The 23,308-nt window shown below is 41.5% G+C and overlaps 1 protein-coding gene across 3 annotated transcripts in view; it reads right to left on the bottom strand.

Moving 5' to 3' along the window:
- The window catches only part of CACNA2D3 (calcium voltage-gated channel auxiliary subunit alpha2delta 3), a 943,155-nt gene that overhangs the window by 51,671 nt on the left and 868,176 nt on the right, over window positions 1–23,308 (bottom strand). For 2 of the 3 annotated variants that reach the window (XM_016941319.3, XM_016941320.4), the window contains 4 exons: window positions 15,311–15,386; window positions 12,310–12,362; window positions 10,727–10,782; window positions 1,847–1,958 (listed from right to left, as the gene is read on the bottom strand). In XM_016941319.3, the coding sequence (XP_016796808.3) occupies window positions 1,847–1,958; window positions 10,727–10,782; window positions 12,310–12,362; window positions 15,311–15,386 (297 nt within the window). Of the gene's footprint in view, window positions 1–1,846; window positions 1,959–10,726; window positions 10,783–12,309; window positions 12,363–15,310; window positions 15,387–23,308 lie in introns of those variants that run through there. The other variant, XR_008546971.2, reaches the window with a different exon arrangement.

Below are 23,308 nucleotides of genomic sequence, written 5' to 3'. Positions count from 1 at the left end.
AAATTTTAGAAATATTAATGTAACATGTTAACAAACTAAGGAAAATTTTTTTGTAATGGATGTTGAATTTTCTTATAAAATTCAATATCAATTTAGATTTCAACAATAACAATGGCAACAAAAATTCTTACAAAAGTTTTCTTTAGCCTTATAAATTGTTACTACCAAAAATCTACAGCAATTATGGAATTAATAGTGATGGTTGCACAACATTGTGAATGTACTTCATGCTCCTGAATTATACACTTTAAAATGGTTAAATGGTAAATTTTATATTCTTTATATTTTATGACAATAAAAAAGTCCTTTAGCAAACATACTTGACATGTAATTATTGGAGGCACTTCCTTTAAATCAGGAATGAGACATGGTTGCCTAATCTCATCGCTTCTATTTAACGATGTGTCAGAAGTATAGTGCAACAAAACAGAAAATAATAATTAAGTATGGAGATTAGAAAGAAAACGTTTCACAAATGATATTACTGTCCATGCAAAAAGTCCAAGAGCATCCATACACAAACAAGTCGATCTCAAAGAGCATTTAGCAGTGTGTTGGATACAATATTCAATATACAGAAATCAGTGATATGTTCATATACTAGTTATTACAAATTAGAAAAGTAGTTTTAAGTATATACTATTTATGATAGAAGAAAAACTATGGAGTGTGTAGGTATAAATATATAAAGTTATAAAATTGTATTAAAAGGCATAGAAAAGGCATATAACTAAAGACATATACTTAGTTTATTATAAAAAATAGTAATTATCTTTAAATTGATCTATCACGTACAGAAATTTTAATCAAAACCCTATCAGAATTCATGGAAATTAACAAGCTAGTTCCAAAATTAGTATGCAAGAGTAAAGAGCCAAGAATAAATAAGAAAACTTAGAAGAATAAGGAAAGGAGCTTGTTCTCTTAAATACCAAGTCATATTATAAAGCTATAATAATTAAAGAGATACGGTATTGATACATAGGTATTAAGAAACCATAAGATCTGGAAACAGATCTGCATATAGATGGGAACTCAGCCCATGACTAGACTTATTAAAAAAAGAAAGAAAGAAAGAAAGAAAATTTCTACGCATTGTGTGCCTGTAGTCCCAGCTACTTGGGAGGCTGAGACAGGAGGATTGCTTGATCCCAGGAGTTTGAGACCAGCCCAGGCAACACAGTAAGACCCCATCTCTTAAAAAAAAAAAAAAAAAAGGCATCTGTAAAGAATCAAACCATAGAATAGGAAGACCCACATACAATGCATACGATTGTAAAGAAATAGTATCCGAAAGAGAAAGAACACCCAAATCAATAAGAGTAGATCCAATCACCCAGACGGGAACTGCCCAATTGAAATAAAGAGGTCAGAAACCCCAAATAAGCAATAAAACCATTAAAAGAGGCTCAACCTCATTAGCAATCAGGGAAATGCATACTCAACCACCAAGAAACATTTCCAATTTATCAGGTTTGGTTAAATCCTGAAGGCTTGTGCCTTCAGTAAAGATATGTCAGGACATTCTTGAACACACAGTTCAAACTGCCAACCGTCAATTAAGAAAGCACCAATTAGGACTTTCTCAAAACATGAACAAACTGACCTACAAATCTCCTATACTGCAGGATGTATTTTCATGCATTCTGAATGCTTCCCAGTGTCTAGAATATCTTATAAAGCCAAGTGGTGTTTCTTCCAAGCTGATAGAAATACTTCCTCATGCAAGAGGGCAGCCATGTTTTCTATTGGTGTAACTGTGCCTGCAAGTCACACAGACCCATCTGGGAAAGTTCTGTGCTGAGCAGAAAGGTGTAGGGGGTTAGAGGGTGGGGGGATGGCTTACTTGGAGCAGTCTTCACAAGCAATATTCCCTGTAGTCTCCTTGATGGTGCGCTCAGAGACGAATGCTGGATATTCAGTATCACAAGGCTCCAGGGTCTGTTTCAATTTCTGGGCTGTAGGGATAGGGGAAAAAAAAAAAGGTAAAGAATGCAAGGCACATGCTCAAAATTGTGACTGGCAGCCCACAGCAACCCAGAACACAGTTCCGCTTCTGCTGCTCTGTGATTTTTCTAGCACAGCATAATGCATTATTTTCTAATTAGTGAAGTGATTTCATCTGCCAAGCAACTCTATAAGCTATAATTCCTCCAACAGTTGTGTTGGCTTGATCAGCTATCATTTATGCATCACAAGAATTCTACTTTCTGGGACAACATCAGTCACCGGGTCTCTGACCTCAGACTTACTCAAACTTAGCAACAACACATATGTGTATCTGAATAAATGTATAAAATATAAGTTATACCATATTATTTAGGGTGAGACAAAGGTCATGATACAATTGCATGGTTTTATTATAGAAAGAAAATTGAAATATGAAATAGTAAAATACGTAATGTCTTTGAAGCACAGCCATGAACCAAATCCTACTATTATGAAGCTCTCTGTCCAATAATACACCATGTCAATTTTAAAGCACTAAATAACCCTGGTATGTGGATGAGCACATAGTAGGCACTCGGTAGAGGCTTGGCAGTTGATTGTCCAGTGGGCAAGATCCAAAACCTCACTGGGTCTCAATTTTCTTATTTGTAAACTGAGGATAATAAAGTTCTATCAGAGGTTGATGTGAGAAGTAAATAAAACAATGTATATTGAGTACTTAGTACAGTAACTGGAACATAATGAGTGTTAAGTAAATGTCAAATAATGATAATAATAATAGCAACAACAACAAAGATAACAGTAGCATTCTAATGAAGCCATTTTGACATTATAATGAAGACAATAATGATAGACACTATAGCATAGTGGTTAAAGGTGAAGGCTCTGAAGTAAGAGAAGTTTGGAGTACCAATCCCTGCTTTGCTACTTCTAGCGAATCCTCACTGTTCTCACCTGTAAAATGGGGATGCTAGTAGCACAGGTACTCTTCACAGGAGGTCTACTTGTTAACATTTCCCCAAGAGAATGTTTGTAGATTTCCAATACCAAAGTTTGTACAAAGCCTTCAGCTATTGTTTTTGTAGAAAAAAAAATCTTATTTACATTTCAATTCCAAAATTCAATGGGATTTTAACAAAACTATGTGTGAACAAACTCTCATGTTACATTCCAAATATAACTGGTTGGTGGGCAGAACTACGGGGAGATATTTTGTCCACTGTCCATGTGGGATGCTGCTGGCACTAAGCAAGCCATCAGTGCTACTGCACACAAAACAACTGCTGGGTAACAACCAAACACTTGTGGGGTGATCAGGAAACGATTCTAAGCATTTGTAGTATCCTAGCAATGATGGTTTCTTATATGTAGGCTTTTCGATGAGGTTTAATTATTTTGAGGAAATTGGTTGGGGGTTTGGGGTTGGAACACAATGCATTGTAATCTTTGTTATTTAAAACAAAAGGAAGTAGACTCTTCATCAGCTCTTTTAGTCAGGATACAGAATTTTCAGTAACTGGTCACTGACATTAAGGGGAAATGTCTATAGTAACCTCACAGGATCGTTCTGAGGAATAAATGAACAAAAGCATGTACAGCTCTTAGCAGAGTGAAGCCTGCATGCACTTTTGCCCACCTACATGCATACACACAGCCTTCATGAAATGCTAGTCATTAGCAAATGTTACCATCCACAGGCCAGGGGCTGGCTAGCTATGTAGTAGCTAAAAGCACCAATTCCAGGCAGTGAATCCTGCCACTGCTGTGTGACAGCAGGTAAGCTTTTAACCGTTTTACACCTTAGTGTCCTCATCTGCTAAATGGGAATAGCAGTACCAAGCTTGTGTGGTTGTTTGAGAATCAAATGAATTACATGGACAGTAGCTGGCACGCTGTGAGTGCTGCTTAAGTGTATGTTTTTACTACCACCATGACTCCTGCTGCACTCGTGCTATTTCATGGAGTCAGGCTTTTTGAACCATCACCTTTTGGTAGAAAAGGCAAGCAAATGGCTGCCTCTCTGACTCCTGACTACACTGATTGTACAGTGCTGGTAGTCATTCTCCAGAAAGACCAGGTTTCAGACACTATCCCTCTGTCCCCAAGATGCTAGCTCATTGGAGGGAACATTAAATGCCTGCTGAATACAAGAATGACTCTCTTGAGTAGTGTTTTCAAACAAATAAAATAGAATAAAATGGACCAAAAAATGTGAGAACCTCTGTCCCTTACGACACATTTCTTTCTTCCCTTTCAGATGGAGGGTAAGGTGAATTTTAGGTGCTCCAGGCCCAACAGTAACAACACAGAAGAGGCACGTGGTGGGAACATCATTCTCTTCCCAAATCTTTTTCAGTGCGTCAGTTTTGTAAGAAGGACATCTTTGTTTGATAGTAGGGAGTTTCTACCACCTTTCTATCTTTTTCACTTCTTTCTCTCATTTGCTCTCCTCTCCTTTTAAGCTGAAGAGGCCAAACACAAAGCTCATAGGATCTGGCTACAATTTGGTAACACTTTTTATTTTCATGGTTCTGATTTTTACAACAGATTTCTCTGTATGGCAAGTCATTCTGGTTTTCAGTTTATAAAACTTTCTTTTCATATTTAAATTATTTGAATTTCAAAAAGTGAGTCCCTTGACATGAAATAAAGATTTAAGTATACAATAGCTTCGGTTATAAGTGGATGCGGCACAAGCATGCAGATGGAATATAAAAAACTAATGATGGCATAACAGCTACATTTATGAAGAAATTGCTGCGTTCCAGATGCTGTCCTGCTTAATATGAATTAATTTATTTAACAGTAAAACATGACAAAATTAAAAAATAAACTATGAGGTATGAACAGTTGTTATCTGTTTTGCAGATGGTGAATGGAGGAAAAAGAATGAGGGTAAATTGCCCAAATTCATCCACTGAGTATGTGGCAGAACCAAAATTTGACCTTGGGCTGTCTGGCTCCAGCATGTATATGTTTAACTGCTCTGTGAAGTTCGGCCAATGAAAAAAAATAAGAAAGGTCTTTGGGTCAGGCTGAGATAGGCAGCACACGTGATTTGAATAAGCCTGATAATTGCACCATCTCTAATTCTAATTGTCTGGGCCCAGTTACAATGGAATGAGTCCAATACTCTCAATGGTGAGACTCATTTGGCTCTGATCCTTTCTGGAGATGAAATTCTTTTTCCTTTGACAATTGTAGGGCACTCCATGCCGATATAGTGATAAACCGTTGGGTCTATTTGCAGCACGACTATTGGCTGGAAGTTGCTTGATGTGCTTTTGGGAAACGTGAATTATCGTGTAAAGCCATGGCCACATTTAATTTAAATAACATGGCTAGAACTTACTTTGTCTAGAGTGCTATGGAAAACACCACATATATGTGCAATTGCTACTATTTATCTATGGAATTTCAAACCAATAACTGAGGCTGCTTGCAATCTACTGGATACTGTTTTTGTTGTTGTTGTTGCCGTTGGAGACAGAGTCTCACTCTGTCACCCAGTCTGGAGTACAGTGCTGTGATCTCGGCTCACTGCAACCTCCGCCTCCTGGGTTCAAACGATTCTCCTACCTTAGCCTCCCAAGTAGCTGGGATTACAGGCATGCACCATCACGCTTGGCTAGTTTTTTTGTATTTTTAGTAGAGATGGGGGTTGCACCATGTTGGCCAGGCTAGTCTTGAACTCCTGGCCTCAGTGATCTGCCCACTCTGGCTTCCCAAAGTGCTGGGATTACAGGCGTGAGCCACCGTGCCTAGCCATATTGGATACTGTTTTAACTCTTAGGCATTCAGAACTCACATCTTACAAAGCTGTAGGTATTCAAGGATCACTGAGCTCAGTTTGGCTGATTCCTTCTTTTACAAGAAGGGAAAAATGAGGTTCCAGAAGCAGACACTGCCTGCCGTGGGTCCCACAGAGAGTGACTCATCACAATCATCATTAACTCACACAGCAAACCACCACCACCTTCACCATCAATCTTCACTATGCACTTACTACATGCCAAACCCTGTGCCAGGCCCTTAGCATGGGCAGAATCTTCATCACCACAGAATAAACAAGCCCTTGCTACTGTCCCATTTTGCAGATGAAGAAACTAAAGCTCAGAAACGAAGACACGTGCCCAAGGTCACACTGCAGTGAGTGATGGGGTCCAGATGCGAGCCAGGCCCTCACATCCTAGAGCCCACACTGCTGTGCCTCCTATCCCAGTTACGCCGATGTCACCATGACCTATCACCCACTCACAATGAAGCACCCAAGGGAGCGTCCGCACAATTCAATTTCTTTAATTTTCCCTTAGCAACAAATGTCCCTGATGAGAAAAACTGACTTGGGTTCACAGTAATTATGTGCAGACAATTGGGATTGAATAGATTTGCCATTTGAAAAGCCTTCCTCTTCTTTTGTTTCTGTGAATGCACCCCTGTTCACAACCGGGTGCCAGCAAGCTCTGTTCTCTTTGTGCAACTTCACCAAAATGATACCTTTGTGATAATCAAGCAGAAATGGGCTTCCACAGTCCCCTTCATTGAGGAAATGGAGCAGATAAACAGTGTAATTATGGATTCCATTTTTAGCTAAAACAAAGATGTATGTCTCAGCTCAGGGTCTTTATCTATTGAGGGAATGGTAAATTTAGAATGAAGAAACCTTGCAAGCCAATAGCATATGGGGCCTGGAACATTTCCCTCCTTACGCTGGGTCTGGGATTTATATTTACATTTAATAAGATGTCCCAATGACAGCAACCCTGTAGATGGACGAATTCACCTTTGCTTGTTTTCTTTTCTTCATCCATAAAATGGAAAAAGTCATATTGATGCCCAGCAGAGGGCTGTCAGCTGGAATGAGACAATTCCAGTGCAGTAGCTGCAGCTCTCGCTGTCGTCATTAGCTGAGGGAGGTCTTGGCTTAGGTCTGAGTCCACTGCCTCTTAGCTGTCTGACTTAGGTGCTTCAGAGAGGCTTGGTGGCAAATTCTAGCAGTCCCCACCCCTCAGGTATGTTGAACGGATCTGAAGATAATCTATGTGCCAGCTCTCTGGAAATGGCAAAGCACTTATGTATCAGCGCACCATGCATCAATGATGCAATTATGTGACAAGGTCTCTCTGTAGTCTGTGGAAAGGAGGTCTCACAGTCTGGCAGTGGGAGTCAGAGGACATGCTGAAATGATCTATTTGGGGTCCTTTCTACAAAGCTCCTTAAGACAGAAAATAGAGAACTGAAGCACCATATTATTCCTTTCAGCTAAAAATTGGACCACTTTTGGTCCAGCTGGGGTGGGGGTGGTGAAATTGCAGAATGGGAGCCTTCACAAGTATCTCTCAACGTCATGGATGCAGAGACCATACCTGGCTCCCTTAGTCACTGTCCCCTACTCCGCACCCCTTGGTCTAGGCCACGGTTTCTCAACAGTGGCATTATCGATATTTTGAGTGGGATATTTCTTTGTTATGGGGGCTGTCTTGTGTGTTGCAGGATATTTAGCTGCATCCCTGGCCTCTACGCACCAGATTCTAATAAGAACCCTCCTCCCCCATGCTATGACAGCAAAAACGTCTCCAGCCATTCCCCTGGGAGGCAAAACTGCCCCCATTTGAAAACCACTGTTCTAGGCAAAGATCATAGTGAATGGCATTCAGTAAAAACTCTAGAATCCATAGGACCACAATAACAGTATGACTAGATGTCTGTGGTGGCAGGTCACAAAGAAGGGAAACAGGCCAAGGCCAGGATGAGGGAAGTGGGAGTGAAAGCAGACATGAAGAGAAGGGAGCGTCTTCACTAGGTATGAAGAAGAATGCCAAAAAGAAAACCACTGAAAACAACAAGCCTGCTGCCTTCAGCCCTGTGCAAACTCCTAAGAAATAACCAGACATTTCGGTTAAAAAAAAACCACCACCACCCAAAGCGTGAGCGCCCACCCACCATGCATGGAGTACTTGCACAAGGGCTTGGCGCGCATTGCTTAGTTCACCTCTCACAGCCACATTATGTCTATTGTTTCCTCTGCTGACAAATGGAACCAAAGTCCAGAGAGACCAAGTGACTTGCCCAGAACCTCACAGCAGGCAAGAAGCAGAGAAAGGCTACCCAGGGTTCCTAACCACTAGGTTCCAAAGCTGCTCCGGCCTCTCAGAGCTCACAGTCTGATTCAGAGGGCGAGGGGATTTGTCCCCAGGGCACTGGTGCCGCAGAGACAGCAGCCATTTAACCAACTTGCAACTCATTTTCCTGGGCTCTATTGATTTTATTTTTTTTAAATCTCATTTTTTTTTTCATTCCTATTAGTAAAATTGTGGAAAAGTGAGTCAAATAAGAAAAGCGAATGGTAAAAGATAACCAAGTGCCCATTTAGTAGGTTCTTTCTCATCTTTCTTTTTTCAAATCATGTGCAATTTTAACAAAAGCAAGTTGACACTACAGGTAAGATTTCCTTTCGGGGACATGACAGTCTTCTTTTCCTAACTCATATGTTGGTGTTTGTTTATTGACTCCCTATTTCCCATACCAACTACTGACCCTAATTAGCTCCATATCTCCTTCCTCCCACCATTTTATGTGTTTTTGTGTATATACGGTTTTGTTTCCTGGGTTTTGTCTTGTTTTGTTATAATTTCATGAGCATTTTTTTAATTTCATCAAAAAGTTTTCAGAAACAGAATCATTTTTCTTTCTGTGGATGGGTTGTAATTTATTTTAAAATGGCCTTTAGTGTTAGACATTTAAAGAGTTACCAGTATTTGCAATTATAAATTCCCTGGTGATGATCATCCTATCATAGAAACCTTTGTTCCCATCCAGGTTTATGTCCTCAGGCTGAATTTCTATAAGTGGGATTTGGGGCACTGTCACTCAGAACTCAACCCAGCAGGGAGGAGCAAAATTGGGTCCAAGTCCTGGGGGTCACCAGACCAATGTGCATGTGTGTGGATGAAAGCAGCACACAGGGGCCCTGCTCCACTGGGCTGTCAGCCTCCCAGGGCAGAGCCAAGCCTGGACAGGCATGGCTTAGGCTCCCAGTTATCAGAGAGCAAACTATGCGGGCATCAGCAGGGGCAGAACTCAGCAGATTCTGCTCCATCTCATGTTCTAGGCAGAAATCAGAGAGTTCCTGGATTCCGGCAAAACGAGCCTATGTGTAAGTTACAAAGCCATGACTATAGTGACCCTAATGGTCATGCCTAGCACCAGAAAGATTTGTTAGGATATTGAATCAGCAAAGATAAAGCACCTACTGTGTGCTCAGCACCAGTTAGGTGTTAAGAGAGAACAATGTTTAAGACATAGCTCCTACCATCAAGAAATTCTAGGTTACTGTAAAACACAAACAGTGAGGCAATAATGGTAAAGAAGAGATAGGATAACGCATGAGCTGACTGGGGCAGGAGCAAGAAGAAAATGTTCATTCTGCCTGAGGGAGTTGAGGGAATCCTCACAGACTGGGATCTTAAGGGAAAGGAGAGGGAATGTTAGATTAAAATAGATCCAGCACCTGGGGAAATGCTGATATGTGACTAATCAATCTCTTTTTTAAAAGACAGACAGTTAGAAATAATAAGAATGGTAATAGCCTACTAGTCCCTGGCCTCCCAAGTAGGAAAATGAACATGAATGAAGGAAAGAAAGAACAGAGTGTATCTGAGAAATAGCACATGAGTGGGCAGGCCTGGGGCAGACTGCTGGAGCCAGCGTTCACTAAGGATCACTGGATTTGTAGGCGATCATCATCATTGTCATGGTCACAGTGTCACCACCATTATAATTATGGATACTCTTTCTTTTATTTATTTATTTTCCTTCCAACTTTTATTTTAGGTGTGGAGGGTACATGCAGGTTTTTTATACGGGTCAACTGCATGTCTCGAGGGTTTGGTGTACAGATTATTTCATCATCCTGGTAGTGAAAGTAGTACCCGATAGGTAGTTTTTTCATCCTCACCCTCCTCCCACCCTCCACACCTCAATTAGGCCCCAGTGTCTGTCGTTCCCTTCTTTGTATCTATGTTTACTCAATGTTTACCTTACTTATACATGAGAACATGCAGTATTGCTACTATTTTTTGAGGACTTATGTTCCAGTCACTGTGGTCAGCACGTAATATGATTTCTCACAGCATTAAACATACATGCACACACACACACACTCCCTTTCTAAGATAAATATTATTTTTCCCCATTGTACTTAGCATAGGGAAACTGAGCCTTGGACACAGATCAGCTGATATGCCCAAGGCCAACCTCTAAGCTGGGACTGAAACGTATTCTAACTCCACAACCCATGCCTCCAAGAGTCTCTACTAATTACACCCTCCTCAAATCATCAAAGGTATTTGAGAAGGGACAGTAATGTGGTCAGATTTATGTTCTATGAGGGTAACTGTGAAAACAAAAATAGAACGGCTGGCTAATCATTCACTTAGCCTGAGACACAGGCAGTGTGTCTGTCTCCCTTCTATTTCAGCATTGCCCATGAGCTTTCTGAAGAATTTACCTGTGCAATGTATGACCTCAAAGCCTTAGTTAAGGAAACAGGTCAAGATGTACATTCAACGTGGGCTGAATGAAGCCTGTGGAATTCTGTGTCAGACTGGATAGCACAGCACTTAGCACAAAGGGTGGCTTTTTGCTGACAGAGCTGAAAAATCATCACTTTGTCCTGGGGAATTTTCTGTGAGCCAGCACATCCCTGATGAAAAGTAGCCAGTGAACCCAGCGCTTATCCCTCCAAGCTGGGAAACAGAAACCAGTTGCTGCTCACCTTTAGCTGTCATATCGGAGTGCCACCAACTGCAGAGGTTAAATTCCACCAGGAACCTAAACAGATCGTGGAAAAGCCCAATGTTACTTCGTCATCCATGCCCATATCACAGGACAGTGACTTTCTGTATTCTTTGGCATCGCTTACCTCATTTGAGAACATCACAATTTGGAGATATCAACACAGTTGGCTGAGTTACCACTAAATTTTCACAGGGGTTTATCTTTCTTGTGAAAGGCTATTTTATCCCTAAAGCCAGGTTCACCTAGACTCAAAGATTCCTAGATGAGGAATAACCTGCTGTATAGGCTGAAATACTTTTCTCGTATTGTTCACCAGTTGTTCAATCTTAATATCATCTAGTTTGATTCCACAGTAAAAAGCCAATTTCTAATAAGCTTCTCTTCCCTTAGTTCAGAAATACAAATAGAATATTCTCCTCTACCAAGACTATGAACTGTAGTAATAAAACATGCTTTCAAAATGAATACTGTGACTCGAACTTGTTTAAGCCCCCTCTGTGTGTGTGTGTGTATGTATAGAGGGAGGTGGAACAGACTTCTCTCTATGAAATTATGCCACAATGCAACTTCATAAAAATCAACATTTCTCAATGGCTGGTAAAGACTACAAAAATAATATAAATTATCCTCCAATGGATGAAGAGAAATCAAAATTTGGTCATTTGTTTCTCAGGCTTATGGCTACTATTCCTAGCAGCTCTCTCTCAATCAAAATCCCACTATTATCTGTTAATGTTCTTTCTCTGCCTCCTGTGTATATGGAGAATTTACTTCCCATTTGAATTCACAAACTTTATTAAATTAATATAGGTTACATTAAGTTAAGAGGACAGTGACTATCCATCAAATGGCATGAAATTTGCCTCAAACCCACAGAACTGGAGTCTGTAGGAAATAAGCAGGGGAAATAAGAATGAGAGAGTTTGGTGCAACTTAAACAATCTTGTTTACATGTTCATCTATGTAATTCTTCCCTTTTGTGTGACACGGTGTTTCTGTAATGTGTCTAATATCTAGTCTGAAAGTCAAAACTTTCATCTTTGTGCCATTTCAAGTGTTATCTAAGTCATAGATGCAACCAGCACCTCCAAACAAGACCATAGTTTGACAGAATAAACAATGAAATCATACCTGAGAAAGCCCCCAGCCCTAGCTGACAATCTCACAGGCACCCATTCCTGCACAGGCCAAGACAGCCAAAGTGGCATGGTGGACAGTCACAGCAGTGTGCTCTTCTGACCACAGCCCACCCAGGCTGCAGAAAAATCAGCCAGATATCCATGTGAAATTGAGCAGTAACCACAATAAGTAAATTTGTTGTGTATTGCAAATGATCTGCTAAACGATGACCTAATAGCATAAGGAGTGATGAAGAGTCACTTAATAAAAGATCATTTTTTGGTCTCTGTGTTCAATATTTTGAGATGTTCAATGAAGTTATCTCAGAGTACTAGGAATCTAATGGTTATTGAAAGCATGACTCACAATCTCTTAGATCACTTTATGATACAAAAGGGAAAATATTAATACTTTTCAAAAAATGCAGCAGATTTTACTTACAAGACAAGTTCTGTCATGATCCATTTTACTGCAGAGAGGAAGGCATTATAAGGCTGAAGAGAAGAATTCAGTTCATTAAAAACAATGTAGTGCACACAAAATTTGTAGCTTAATTTAGGGCTTTACATAAGGACAATGTTATTCTTCTAGAGAGATTGATATCATGTTAAAAAACAGTGGCGTTCTAGCTAAGTGAAGAAAATTGTTGGATACTGTATCCTAAAACAAACATTTTAAAACTTTGAACTCCACTCTAGTGAGATGTGATTTACAAGTAAAATAAACCTGATCTAATACAAGGGTTATCAGTGGGAGGAAAAAGGAAGTTCAGCACCCGATGCTTAAACCTTTACCCTCTAGGGGCTAATATTTTGAAGCTTAATGCTGAGGGGGCTGGAATCATATAACTAATTTCAAATGGTAATTTACAGGGCAGCCTCTTGGAAAGGTGATTCCCTGTTCTCTATCACTGTATGTCATTCACTAAAATAAGCAAAAATTGCATACACCTGATTTTAATGCCGTCCATGAATTATGTAGGATTTAAGCTGCCTTTTCTCACACTTACATATTTGGACTTGAAGAAAATGATAACCATATAAACATGTGATTTTATCCTTGCTGAAAATCCCCTTCACTCTATAAAAGAAGGCACTGAAAGCCTAATCTTTATTTCAGAATATTTTAATTAAAAAAAGCAGTTGGATTGTTTACTCTGTGATATTTCCTATGTGGATAATTCAATTTCCTGAATTCTGGAAAATACCAAGTCTCCCCCTCAGTTGGTTCCTTGTACCTAGCTATGCCAGTTATGTGAGTGGTGGGTGAACTTGAGAGACAGACAATGACACTGGCAAATCCCGGGCTCTGGGCTCCAGATGTCAGGTCCAGAAGAATCTCAGAACCTTTTGTGGTTGCCTTTAGATATCGGAGAATTGAAATGCATGCCAAATCCTTGCTTCTGCAGCTAGAGCTGCTTAATCCCACCTTCTGAGCATTTTAATTATAAGAACTAGAACTAAGAATGGAGGAATTATCCAGTTTTAAATGAAACAAGAACAAATTTACATGCCCCCAGTCATTCTCAAAACTTTCCCAGTCCGGCCAGAAAGTAAATGAGCAGAACAACAACAACAACAATGCTGAGGCTCTTCCCAGCCCACCCAGATTTCAGACTTGGTGTATCTCTTGCTCTGGTTCAACCGAGTGCTTCCACATCATTCCTTGAATCACAGTGTTCTGGGCCGCCAGGATTAGGGTCAGATAAGGATGTGAACTTTTAACAGTTGCCTGAAACCACACTTTGCAGTCCTGCGGTTTTGCCATTACATTTTACGGCTTGAAAAATAATCATCTTGCTTTCAAAAAGACCGGGGTGGTCAGACTATGGGACGATGTTGTGTCTTTGTATCTGCTGGGTGGGTAATGTGGGTCAGGGGAAGGAGAGAGTGAATAAAAGGATTAAGGAAGCTTTGGAGGTTGCGGGGGAAAGAGGGCAGTAGCAGGGGCAGCTCGCTCTGAGGCCAGGGGAAGGCACTCAGGCATTCCATGCCAGGCATTGGCTCAATATATGAGTAAACAAAGGGATTATGCAAATACAGGATTAAAAAAATTTAAATGCAAATTATCATCTAAAAGCATAAAGCCACTGAGCTTTTAAATCTAATGGTGAAAATATATCTTGGGAACCTTTAATGTCTGGAAATATTCATGCTAAGGTTAGGGGAGTTGGGTTAGAAAGACATAGTGAGTCTCACTAAAAAGCTGTATTTTTCAAAATATTCATTTTAGTTGCCTCTTACAAATTTGCCAGCTCTGAATCATTTCTTGCTCCCTCAGTGTAGGAGAACCGTGTTAATTATCTGTTTTTTAAATAATCCCCTTGTAACATCTTACATCTGCAAATTAGAAAGTATGCATATTTTAAAGCCAAAATGGCTTTTAAGTGTTGTGTTTCAAACAAAATTTTAGGTTAATTTTTGGTACTTACAAAATAATAACATTGTAAGGGTTATATTTAAACACATATGACAGACTATCCAGAGGTACACTATGTCTGGTTTTTTTCTGTGTTTTTAGGTATTGCTGGCCAAATTTACATTGTCTACACATTGTAAATTATATTTTTAATTTGGGAGTAAGTGGTAACAGTTAATTTCTGGCCATCTGAAAGCCAGTTTCTAATGGTACAATAGCTATGCTGATTGATCCTCATCTGTGACATCACCAAGGAATCAGCTCCAGGGAAAATGATGCTGAAACCCAGTGGCATGATTAGGGGAGAGGGAATATCTGTGATCAAAATGGGAATTAGGGCAAAAGCTCACAACTCTGTTACAAACTAAAAGGAAAAGTTCTGTTGAACAAAACCAAGTTCTTTTATATACAAATGAGAGAATTAACAAAACTTCTCCCTTTTTCCATCTGTCACAAGGGGCTGCTGCATTAATCCATCAAAGACTTTAGATCCATTTCTCATTCATATAATTACTGGATTTGAGTTGAAATAGCAGTGGCTTTTTTTAATTTTAATTTAATTTAATTTAATTTAATTTTTTTGAGAGGCAGGCTCGCTCTGTTGCCCAGGCTGGAGTGCAGTGGCATGATCTTGGTTCACTGCAACCTCCTCCTCCAAGGTTCAAGTGGTTCTCCCGCCTCAGCCTCCTGAGTAGCTGGGATTATAGGCACACGCCACCACGCCTGGCTAATTTTTGTATTTTTAGTAGAGACGGGGTTTCACCATGTTGGCCAGGCTGGTCTCAAACTCCTGACCCCAAGTGATCCAGCCACCTCGGCCTCCCAAAGTGCTGGGATTACGGGCATGAGCTGCCGCGCCCGGCCTGAAGTGTTTTTTTTTTTTTTTTTTTTAAGTGAGTAAAGTCAAAATGTTCATGATTTTGCAAAAAGATAAACTTGATTACTCCAAAGAGGAAGATAACACTCAGACAGGGAGAAAGACAGAAATGTGCAGCTGTTTTCTGAGTGACAGCATAGTACTTACATCCAGGAGGCCATGGGCGCCATCGCTGCTTTCCTTGTTGGCTCTACACATGGCTTGGTAGTCATAAAGGGTAATTCTACAGGAAAGAAATGGAAGGGAGCTTCACTAAATGAGAAAACACGGGAACCAATTGATGCTATGTACTACAAGGTGAGCAGTCACTATCATCAAGTGCAACAGTGACAAACACCATGCAGCCCTAACATGGATGATGAACAAGGAGCCTGGCAAAGGCCAGTGCTGGAGGCACAGTCATGTTATCACTTGGAATTTGAAGAACAAAGGGAACGAAGGTATTGGAAAGGGTAGAGGGGGATGAGGACCCATCTAACTTGACGAAACAGTCATTTGGTCTGAACAAGGATGGTCTGCATTGAGCAAGATATTCCAAAGGGAATGTGCTGTTCTGAACTGGATTCTAAGACCCGGATGGAATTTACTTGGGCCATGTCTCCAAGGGACAGGAGAACTAAGAAGAACCACTTTGGGATAAAGCATGGCAGGATTCTGTTTCTCAAGCACCAGGAAACAGGTTTGGACCAGGATAAGCCCTGTACATTGACAAAGTGTAGGAAACCAGCTGGCTTACTAATTGTAATCCCTACTCCTTATTGTCATCACCATAAGAGTGAATGTACCTTATTTTGAAAACAGCATAGCTTATGAAACAAAAACAAAGTGGACATTTTTTTCCTACACTGGTGATAAAAGTATGGCTTTCATCCCAATTATGACCTTTACTCTGTTGCAAAAATGTTTTACTTTAACATTATTCAATGTATTTTAATTCCCCCATCAACAAAGGAAAGGTGAATGGCAATTTCTGGTAGCATGTGTTCGGACTCAGAAACCATTACGCCAAAATATGGTGCTTTGACTTGAAGCAGTCTCAAAGTTTCTCCGACCTTGCTCCCTGTCTCCCTTACCACACAGTCTCTTAATCCTCTGTCTCTCCCAAACCACAGGATGCAGTTGTTTTCTGAAGTTCCCTTATCTATCTAAAAGCCAGATCTGCCAAAGAGGAATACAATTGCCTTGCCTGACATTTCATTCACCAGAGAAGAGAAGATTACAATTCATATTACAGAGGAAGAGATTGAAAATTAAACACCACACCTAGAGCCCAGGCCAACTTCTTCCCAAATCATTGTCAGCTCTCCATCCCATTCAATTTCCATTGAAATTATTTACTAACCATTTAGGCCCACTCGTTTCCCCCTCAAAATCATTTATTATCCCTCAAGTAGCCATATTTCCCCCTTTTCCCTCCCCTACGAAGTCGGGCATTTAAGCATCTGTACCCCATTGGGTTACTGGGTAACCATTCTACTATGATTCCCCTGTGTTGTCCATATTAAAATAAATTTTGTGTGCCTTTTTTTCCTATTCACCTGCCCTTTGTCAGTTCATTTTCAGCAAACCTTCAGGGGGTGATGGGGCAAGCTCTCCCTCTTTGCCCCTACACATGTTCCAGTATTTAGATGGTATGAACATCTTATCCCATGCTTGAAAGGTATAGCCAAAGGAGTCTGGCATTCCCACCCTTCCCTTCGGCATCCCCTCCTGCCATGAGTAGCAGCCCAAAGGAGAGACACGTAAAGTCGAGCTTGAGTTACATAACAACTGCCAGATGAGATTTTAAACACTTTAATACATGTGCTTCTACATGACTGGATGAAATTCTCTCCACAGAAATTCCTTTCTAGAATACTACAATGGTTAATGTTGAGTGCACTTACTGCTGTGCTCGGAAAGACCTGTAGATGTAAAAGCTTCACGCAGCAGGACTGGTGTTGGCTCTGTTTCACACCGACTTCTAGCACCCAGTACAGCACCCAGCATACAGAAGGCATTCAGTTTTAAAAGGGTGAATGCATAAATGATTGCCTGATTGCACAAATGTTACATAGATGATGAGAACAAAGTGGTCAACTGCAAAATGTGATGTGGAGGCTCCTTATCTGGACAGTAACTTACGGACATTACCGATAAATGGATTAAACACAGTCGTCTGTGGGCACCAAGCAGAAAACCAGCCACACTTGACCAAATGGAAGATCAAAGCCAGCTCCTAACCAGCAGCATCACACAGCACTCCTTGGGCAGCAAAGCCCAAGGGGATACCAGTGGTCACGTAGCCAGTCCTCAAGGTCTTTTCGTCATCAGAATATTTCTTCACTGTCCTCTGGCTTTTTTCCTTACACAGATGCAGGCAAGAAGCTTTGAAGCTTTGTTTATACAAACAGAAACGAAGACCATACATCAGCCAAGCATTAGGCTTGGGGGTGTCCCCGCACAAACTTCTCACAGAAACGCTCTCACCATTGACACAGCCCTAGCACTAACCCAGACACCGGGATATGTCACAGAATCAACTGCAGACCACAATGGACAACTCTAATTGGTCCCTGACTGGCCCGCCAGGCCACCATCTCCATCCTCACTCAGGAGATTTCTACAGGTACCCCTGCAAGGGCTTTCTAGCATTTGGCAAGAATTGGTATTGACTTATCCTTTTCCCACTGCCCAATGCTTTCTCTACACCTAAAACATGTGCCAGAGCCAGGTGAGAGGCAGCATGGGGTTGAGAGGAACGTGCATGTGCTTGGAGTCTCACAGCCATGGATGCAGGATGGCCATGGTTTCAAAAGTTGGTCCTGTCGTATATTCAGGGTACATTCTTTTTTTTTTTTTTTTTTTGATATGGAGTCTCACTCTCTGTCACCCAAGCTGGAGTGCAATGGCATGGTCTCGGCTCACTGCAACCTCTGCCTCCCAGGTTCAAGCAATTCTCCCACTTCAGCCTCCCGAGTAGTTGGGACTACAGGCGCATGCCACCACACCCAACTAATTTTGTATTTTTAGTAGAGATGGGGTTTCACTATGTTGGCCAGGCTGGTCTCGAACTCCTGACCTCGTGATCCACCTGCCTCAGCCTCCCAAAATGCTGGGATTACAGGCGTGAGCCACCGCGCTCGGCCTCCAGGGTGCATTCTTGAGCAGCTTGCTGATACTCTTCAAAGGCTTCATTTCCTGACTTATTAAACAATTACAGAGACGTTCTGAGATCTAAATAACCAGCTGTGTAGAAGTACACTGAAATATGCTCTAAGTGTGCCAACCTTGTTAAGATCCTTACAACAGAAGACTGATTTTATTCTTTGTCAGAGTTCGGGCTCTTAAAGCTGCACTGTTCCCAAAGGCTCAAGGGAAGGCAGTGTGACATAGTGAAAATGCCATCTTTGAAGTCAGTAATACCTGAGCTCAAAACCTAACTCATCCACTTATAAAAATGTCTTTTTAACCCTCTTGGTGCCTCAGTTTCCTATCTGTGAAATGGTGAGAATAATGACTACCTTATAGGGTGGTCATAGGGTTAAAGAAAGTTATCTATGTGTTGCATTCAGCACAGTGCCTGCTAGAGAGGAAGTATTCAACAGGAGGCAGAGCTATAGCTGCTGTTATAAGTATTGGTATCTTTTCATTGCCACTACCAATTAATGGGCTGGTGTTTAAAGGAATGGGAATTGACACAGGCATTACCCAGCTGGCTGAAAGATGAACAAGGCTCCTGGTTTTCTTAGCTCATTGGCATAGACAATGCAGAGTAAAATCCATGCTTGCTACTGCAATACAAGGACACCATCAGAAGCTGTGCTGGTGTTACCAAGCGATGATGCAGGAACTTCTGTCCATGGGCTTCTTAGCGGAAGGCAATGATAACAACAGCTGATGTGTACTGAACTCTGTTTAGCAACCATAAGCGAGGTACTCCCCTAAACACATCCCTATAAGATAGATTATAATCATCTCCATTTTACAGAGGGGAAAACCAAGTCTTAGCCAGCCTAAATAAATATGCCCAAGTTCACATAGATCATTGGTGATAGAGCCAGATTTAGTAGGGGGCCAAGCTGAATCCACCACCTTTTGCTCTCTGCTCAGAAGCAGGCTCTGACAGATTCTAAGAAATGCTTAGGCTTCAGACCTGTTCCCCAGCCCAGGGTCTTATTGGAATGTCACAAAAAATGCTGCCCAAGATAACCAATGTCCAGAATCAACTTTCAACCCAAGCTGAAGGGCTGATGAGTCACCAGGCCAGACTGGAACAGCTGGCTGCACTTGTGAATACTTCTTACCATGGTAACCACCCTGACAGATGGCAGGAAACTCAGGATTCTCCTTGGATCATTTTCAAAGGCTCTAGTTTACATGTTGGGGCTAAACTAAATTGCTCTAGGGCAGCCCCCAGGCCAAGGTTCCTTTTATTTATTTATTTATTTTTAAATATTACTTTAAGTTATAGGATACATGCGCAGAACATGCAGGTTTGTTACACAGGAATACATGTGCCATGGTGGTTTGCTGTACCTATCAACCCATCATCTAGGTTTTAAGCCCCATGTGAATTAGATATTTGTCCTAACGTCTCCCTCCCCTTGTTCCCCACTCCTCTATTTCAAAAGGAGGCTTTCCTGATACTACTGCCATTGACGAGGTTACAAAATAAGCCTTCCCTGTCTTCTCCACACTTGGACAGCTTTAACTAGATGTTGCAGCAGGAGACTTCCAGATTATTACCCTTTTTGAAGTGACTTTGTTACTGTTTCAAATAACTCCATTTTGCGGCTACCTGTATCCTGTTCGGCTGATTACAGTTAAAGAACATGATAATTGCCTGCTTTCATTTGACTCTAAAATCAGCTCTGAGAATCATGCCCAGCCCAAGACTAGTGCTGTGTGCAGCTGCACTCAGCAGTGGGGGTGTATTCTTATTACAGATAACATGCCTTAATCCCCATGACATCACCACCAGGCTACTCCAACCAACCTTATCATTAGCATCGCTGTGTGCCCACATGGATGGTGGAACTTTGAAACTTTAAACTTTGACAGAAGGCAGATACGGCCTCTGAAGAAGCAGCTCAAAGCAATGCAAACAAAGCCTGGTAGCCCTGCACCCATGCTGGGTAGAGCCTTGGATGATAAACTCATGACATTAAGACATGTTTAAAGCCATTTTGCTGATACTGTTCTTTCTTTTCCAACTAGACAAAAATCCTGACCAAGAAAAATATTTGCTCTAAGAATTAGCAGGCTGCATTTTAACAGCATAAGCTCAGCTAATTTAGGCTGGCTAATTTAGGGGTGGTTAGCAACTGTGGGGCTCAACATTTATTAAACACCTACTATGTACCATGAGGCCAGGTAATTTTCCTGTAATGATTCATCAAATTAGCTCACTTTGGCTAAACAACTGGCCTAAAAACAATCTTGAAACAGCTTAATGTCTGCAAATACAGCCCTAAAAACAGGACAAGGGAGGCATTTGACATAGAGACCTATCATGGGACATAATTAAGCAATTCCGAATTGAAAAGTCTGAGAAGCAAAATGACTCACTAAGGTAGCATGTAAAAATATGTCTTCTTTGTTGCGCTATAAAATGTGTCCTCTGGGGGCAGCTTTCAACTTGCAATTGAAAAGGCATGGGGTAGGAACATAGGAAATTCTTAACAAAGAGACCGTCGCCATGGGAAGCCCTTACTCATTCTTACATCTCAGAAAGCCAGGAACGTAGAAAGCTCAACCTGTTGATAGGAGTGCTAATAGAAGATTCAAAATGTGCTCTCCCTTCTCTCCTGCTCGTATCAGTCATCATCTCATCCCACAGCAACTTCTTGCAGAGATGGCACTGTTCTTTAAGATTGGTGCAGTGTCTCTAACACAGCAGAGGCAGTGAATTTACAAAACCCTGGTCCTACTGCCTTTGAGCCCTCCAACTGGAAATTAGTTAAACAACTTTAGCTGGCCGGGTGCGGTGGCTCACGCCTGTAATCCCAGCACTTTGGGAGGCCAAGGAGGGCGGATCATGAGGTCAGGAGATCGAGACCATCCTGGCTAAAATAGTGAAACCCCGTCTCTACTAAAAATATAAAAAATTAGCCGGGCATGGTAGTAGGCGCCTGTAGTCCCAGCTACTCGGGAGGCTTAGGCAGGAGAATGGCGTGAACCCCGGAGACAGAGCTTTCAGTGAGCTGAGACCGCGCCACTGCACTCCAGCCTGGGCGACAGAGCAAGACTCCATCTCAAAAAACAAAACAAAACAAAACAAAACAAAAACCAACTTTAGCTAATGAGCACCCATCATTAGCCAAGAATAAACCACACAGGCTATCAGGACCTCTCAGGGTTCACTGCTGAACACTGAATGGGGAGCAACAAGAAAGCGTCACTCATTTGGTGGGTGGATTAAGCAGAGGGTCTGTTGGCACCAAATCAACACCTTTCATCAACAGATGCTGATAATATAAAGAGAAACAAAATTGTAGATACTGAGATATTAATCCCATCAGTATCTTACCCAAGTAAGAAGAACAGTAACCATAAGAATTAATTGATTAAAGGCCAGGTGTGGTGGCTCACGCCTGTAATCCCACAACTTTCAGAAGCCAAGGTGGGCCGATCACTTGAGGTCAGGAGTTCAACACTAGCCTGGCCAACATGGCAAAACCCCATCTCTATTAAAAATACAAATTAGCCTGGCGTGGTGGCACGCACCTGTAGTCCCAGCTACTCGGCAGGCTAAGACATGAGAATTGCTTGAACCCAGGAGGCGGAGGTGGCAGTGAACTGAGATTGTGCCACCGCACTCCAGCCTGGGCATGGGCAATAGAGCAAGACTCCATCTCAAAAAAAAAAAAAAAAAAGAATTAATTGATTACTTTCTGTCAGCAGTGTTGACATTATCTCTGATGGTCATATTTTATATGAGGGGAAACTAAGTCTCAGAGAGATGAAGTCACAGGTCCAAGATTATCAGCACACTAGTAATCAAAGGGGCTGGATTATTAGTCCAGGTCTCATAGTTTAAAGCTGCACACTTAAACTGCTTCCCAAACATGAATTCCCAAGGGATATCTTGCTCCTTAGGGATCTCATGGGCCTCTGATGAGGCCTCATCAGAAGAATCTGGAAAATTGGATGTAAACTCACTCTCAATTCCTAAGGCATACACATTGGCATTTGTTTAAAACAGTGATCCTCAACTTTGGCTGCCCTTTAGAATCACCTGGGGAACTTCAAATACATTTTCTTTCCTTTTCTTTTCTCTTTTGAGATGGGGTATTGTTCTGTCACCCAGGCTTCAGTGCAGTGGCACATAGCTCACTGTAGCCTTCAACTCCTCAGTTCAAGCGATCCTCCTGCCTCAGCCTCCTGGATAGCTAGGACTACAGGTGCATGTCACCACATCTAGTTAATTTTTTTCCTTTTTTGGGGTGGGGGGATGTACGTGCTGGATGTGGTTGCCCAAGATGGTCTCGAACTCCCGAGCTCAAGCACTTCCCCCACCTCGGCCTCCCAAAGTGCTGGGATTACAGGCATCAGTCACTGAGCCGGGCCAAAGTAATTTTATATACATGATGATACCTGAGCATCTCACCTCCTATCTGCAATATTTCATTAGTCTGGGGTGGGGCTATTTTTTAAGCTCCCCAAGGAATTCTAATGTGCAAACAGGTTTGACAGCCATGAATTTTAGAATGTGATATACCTCACTTGCATTTTCTTGTGTTGTTTCTTCCCCTCTCACCTTAACTGTAAGTAGCTTGCAGGCAGGAACTGGACTTTATTTATTTTTTGTTTTGTTATACTTTAAGTTCTGGGATACATGTGCAGAATGTGCAGGTTTGTTACCTAGGTATACATGTGCCATGGTGGTTTGCTGCACCCCTCAACCCATCATCTACATTAGGTATTTCTCCTAATGCTCTCCCTCCCCTTGCTCCCCACCCCCTGACAGGCCCCGGTGTGTGATGTTCCCCTCCCTGTGTCCATGTGTTCTCATTGTTCAACTCCCAATTATGAGTGAGAACATGCGGTGTTTGGTTTTCTGTTCTTGTGTTAGTTTGCTGAGAATGATGGTTTCCAGCTTCATTCATGTCCCTGCAAAGGACATGAACTCATCCTTTTATATGGCTGCATAGTATTCCATGG

This window comes from Pan troglodytes, chromosome 2 (genome assembly GCF_028858775.2).
Source record: "Pan troglodytes isolate AG18354 chromosome 2, NHGRI_mPanTro3-v2.0_pri, whole genome shotgun sequence".
In the NCBI taxonomy this organism is placed as follows: Eukaryota; Metazoa; Chordata; class Mammalia; order Primates; family Hominidae; genus Pan; species Pan troglodytes.
Note: the sequence above shows the minus strand (reverse complement) of the source record. Positions and strands in the feature narration are given on the sequence as shown.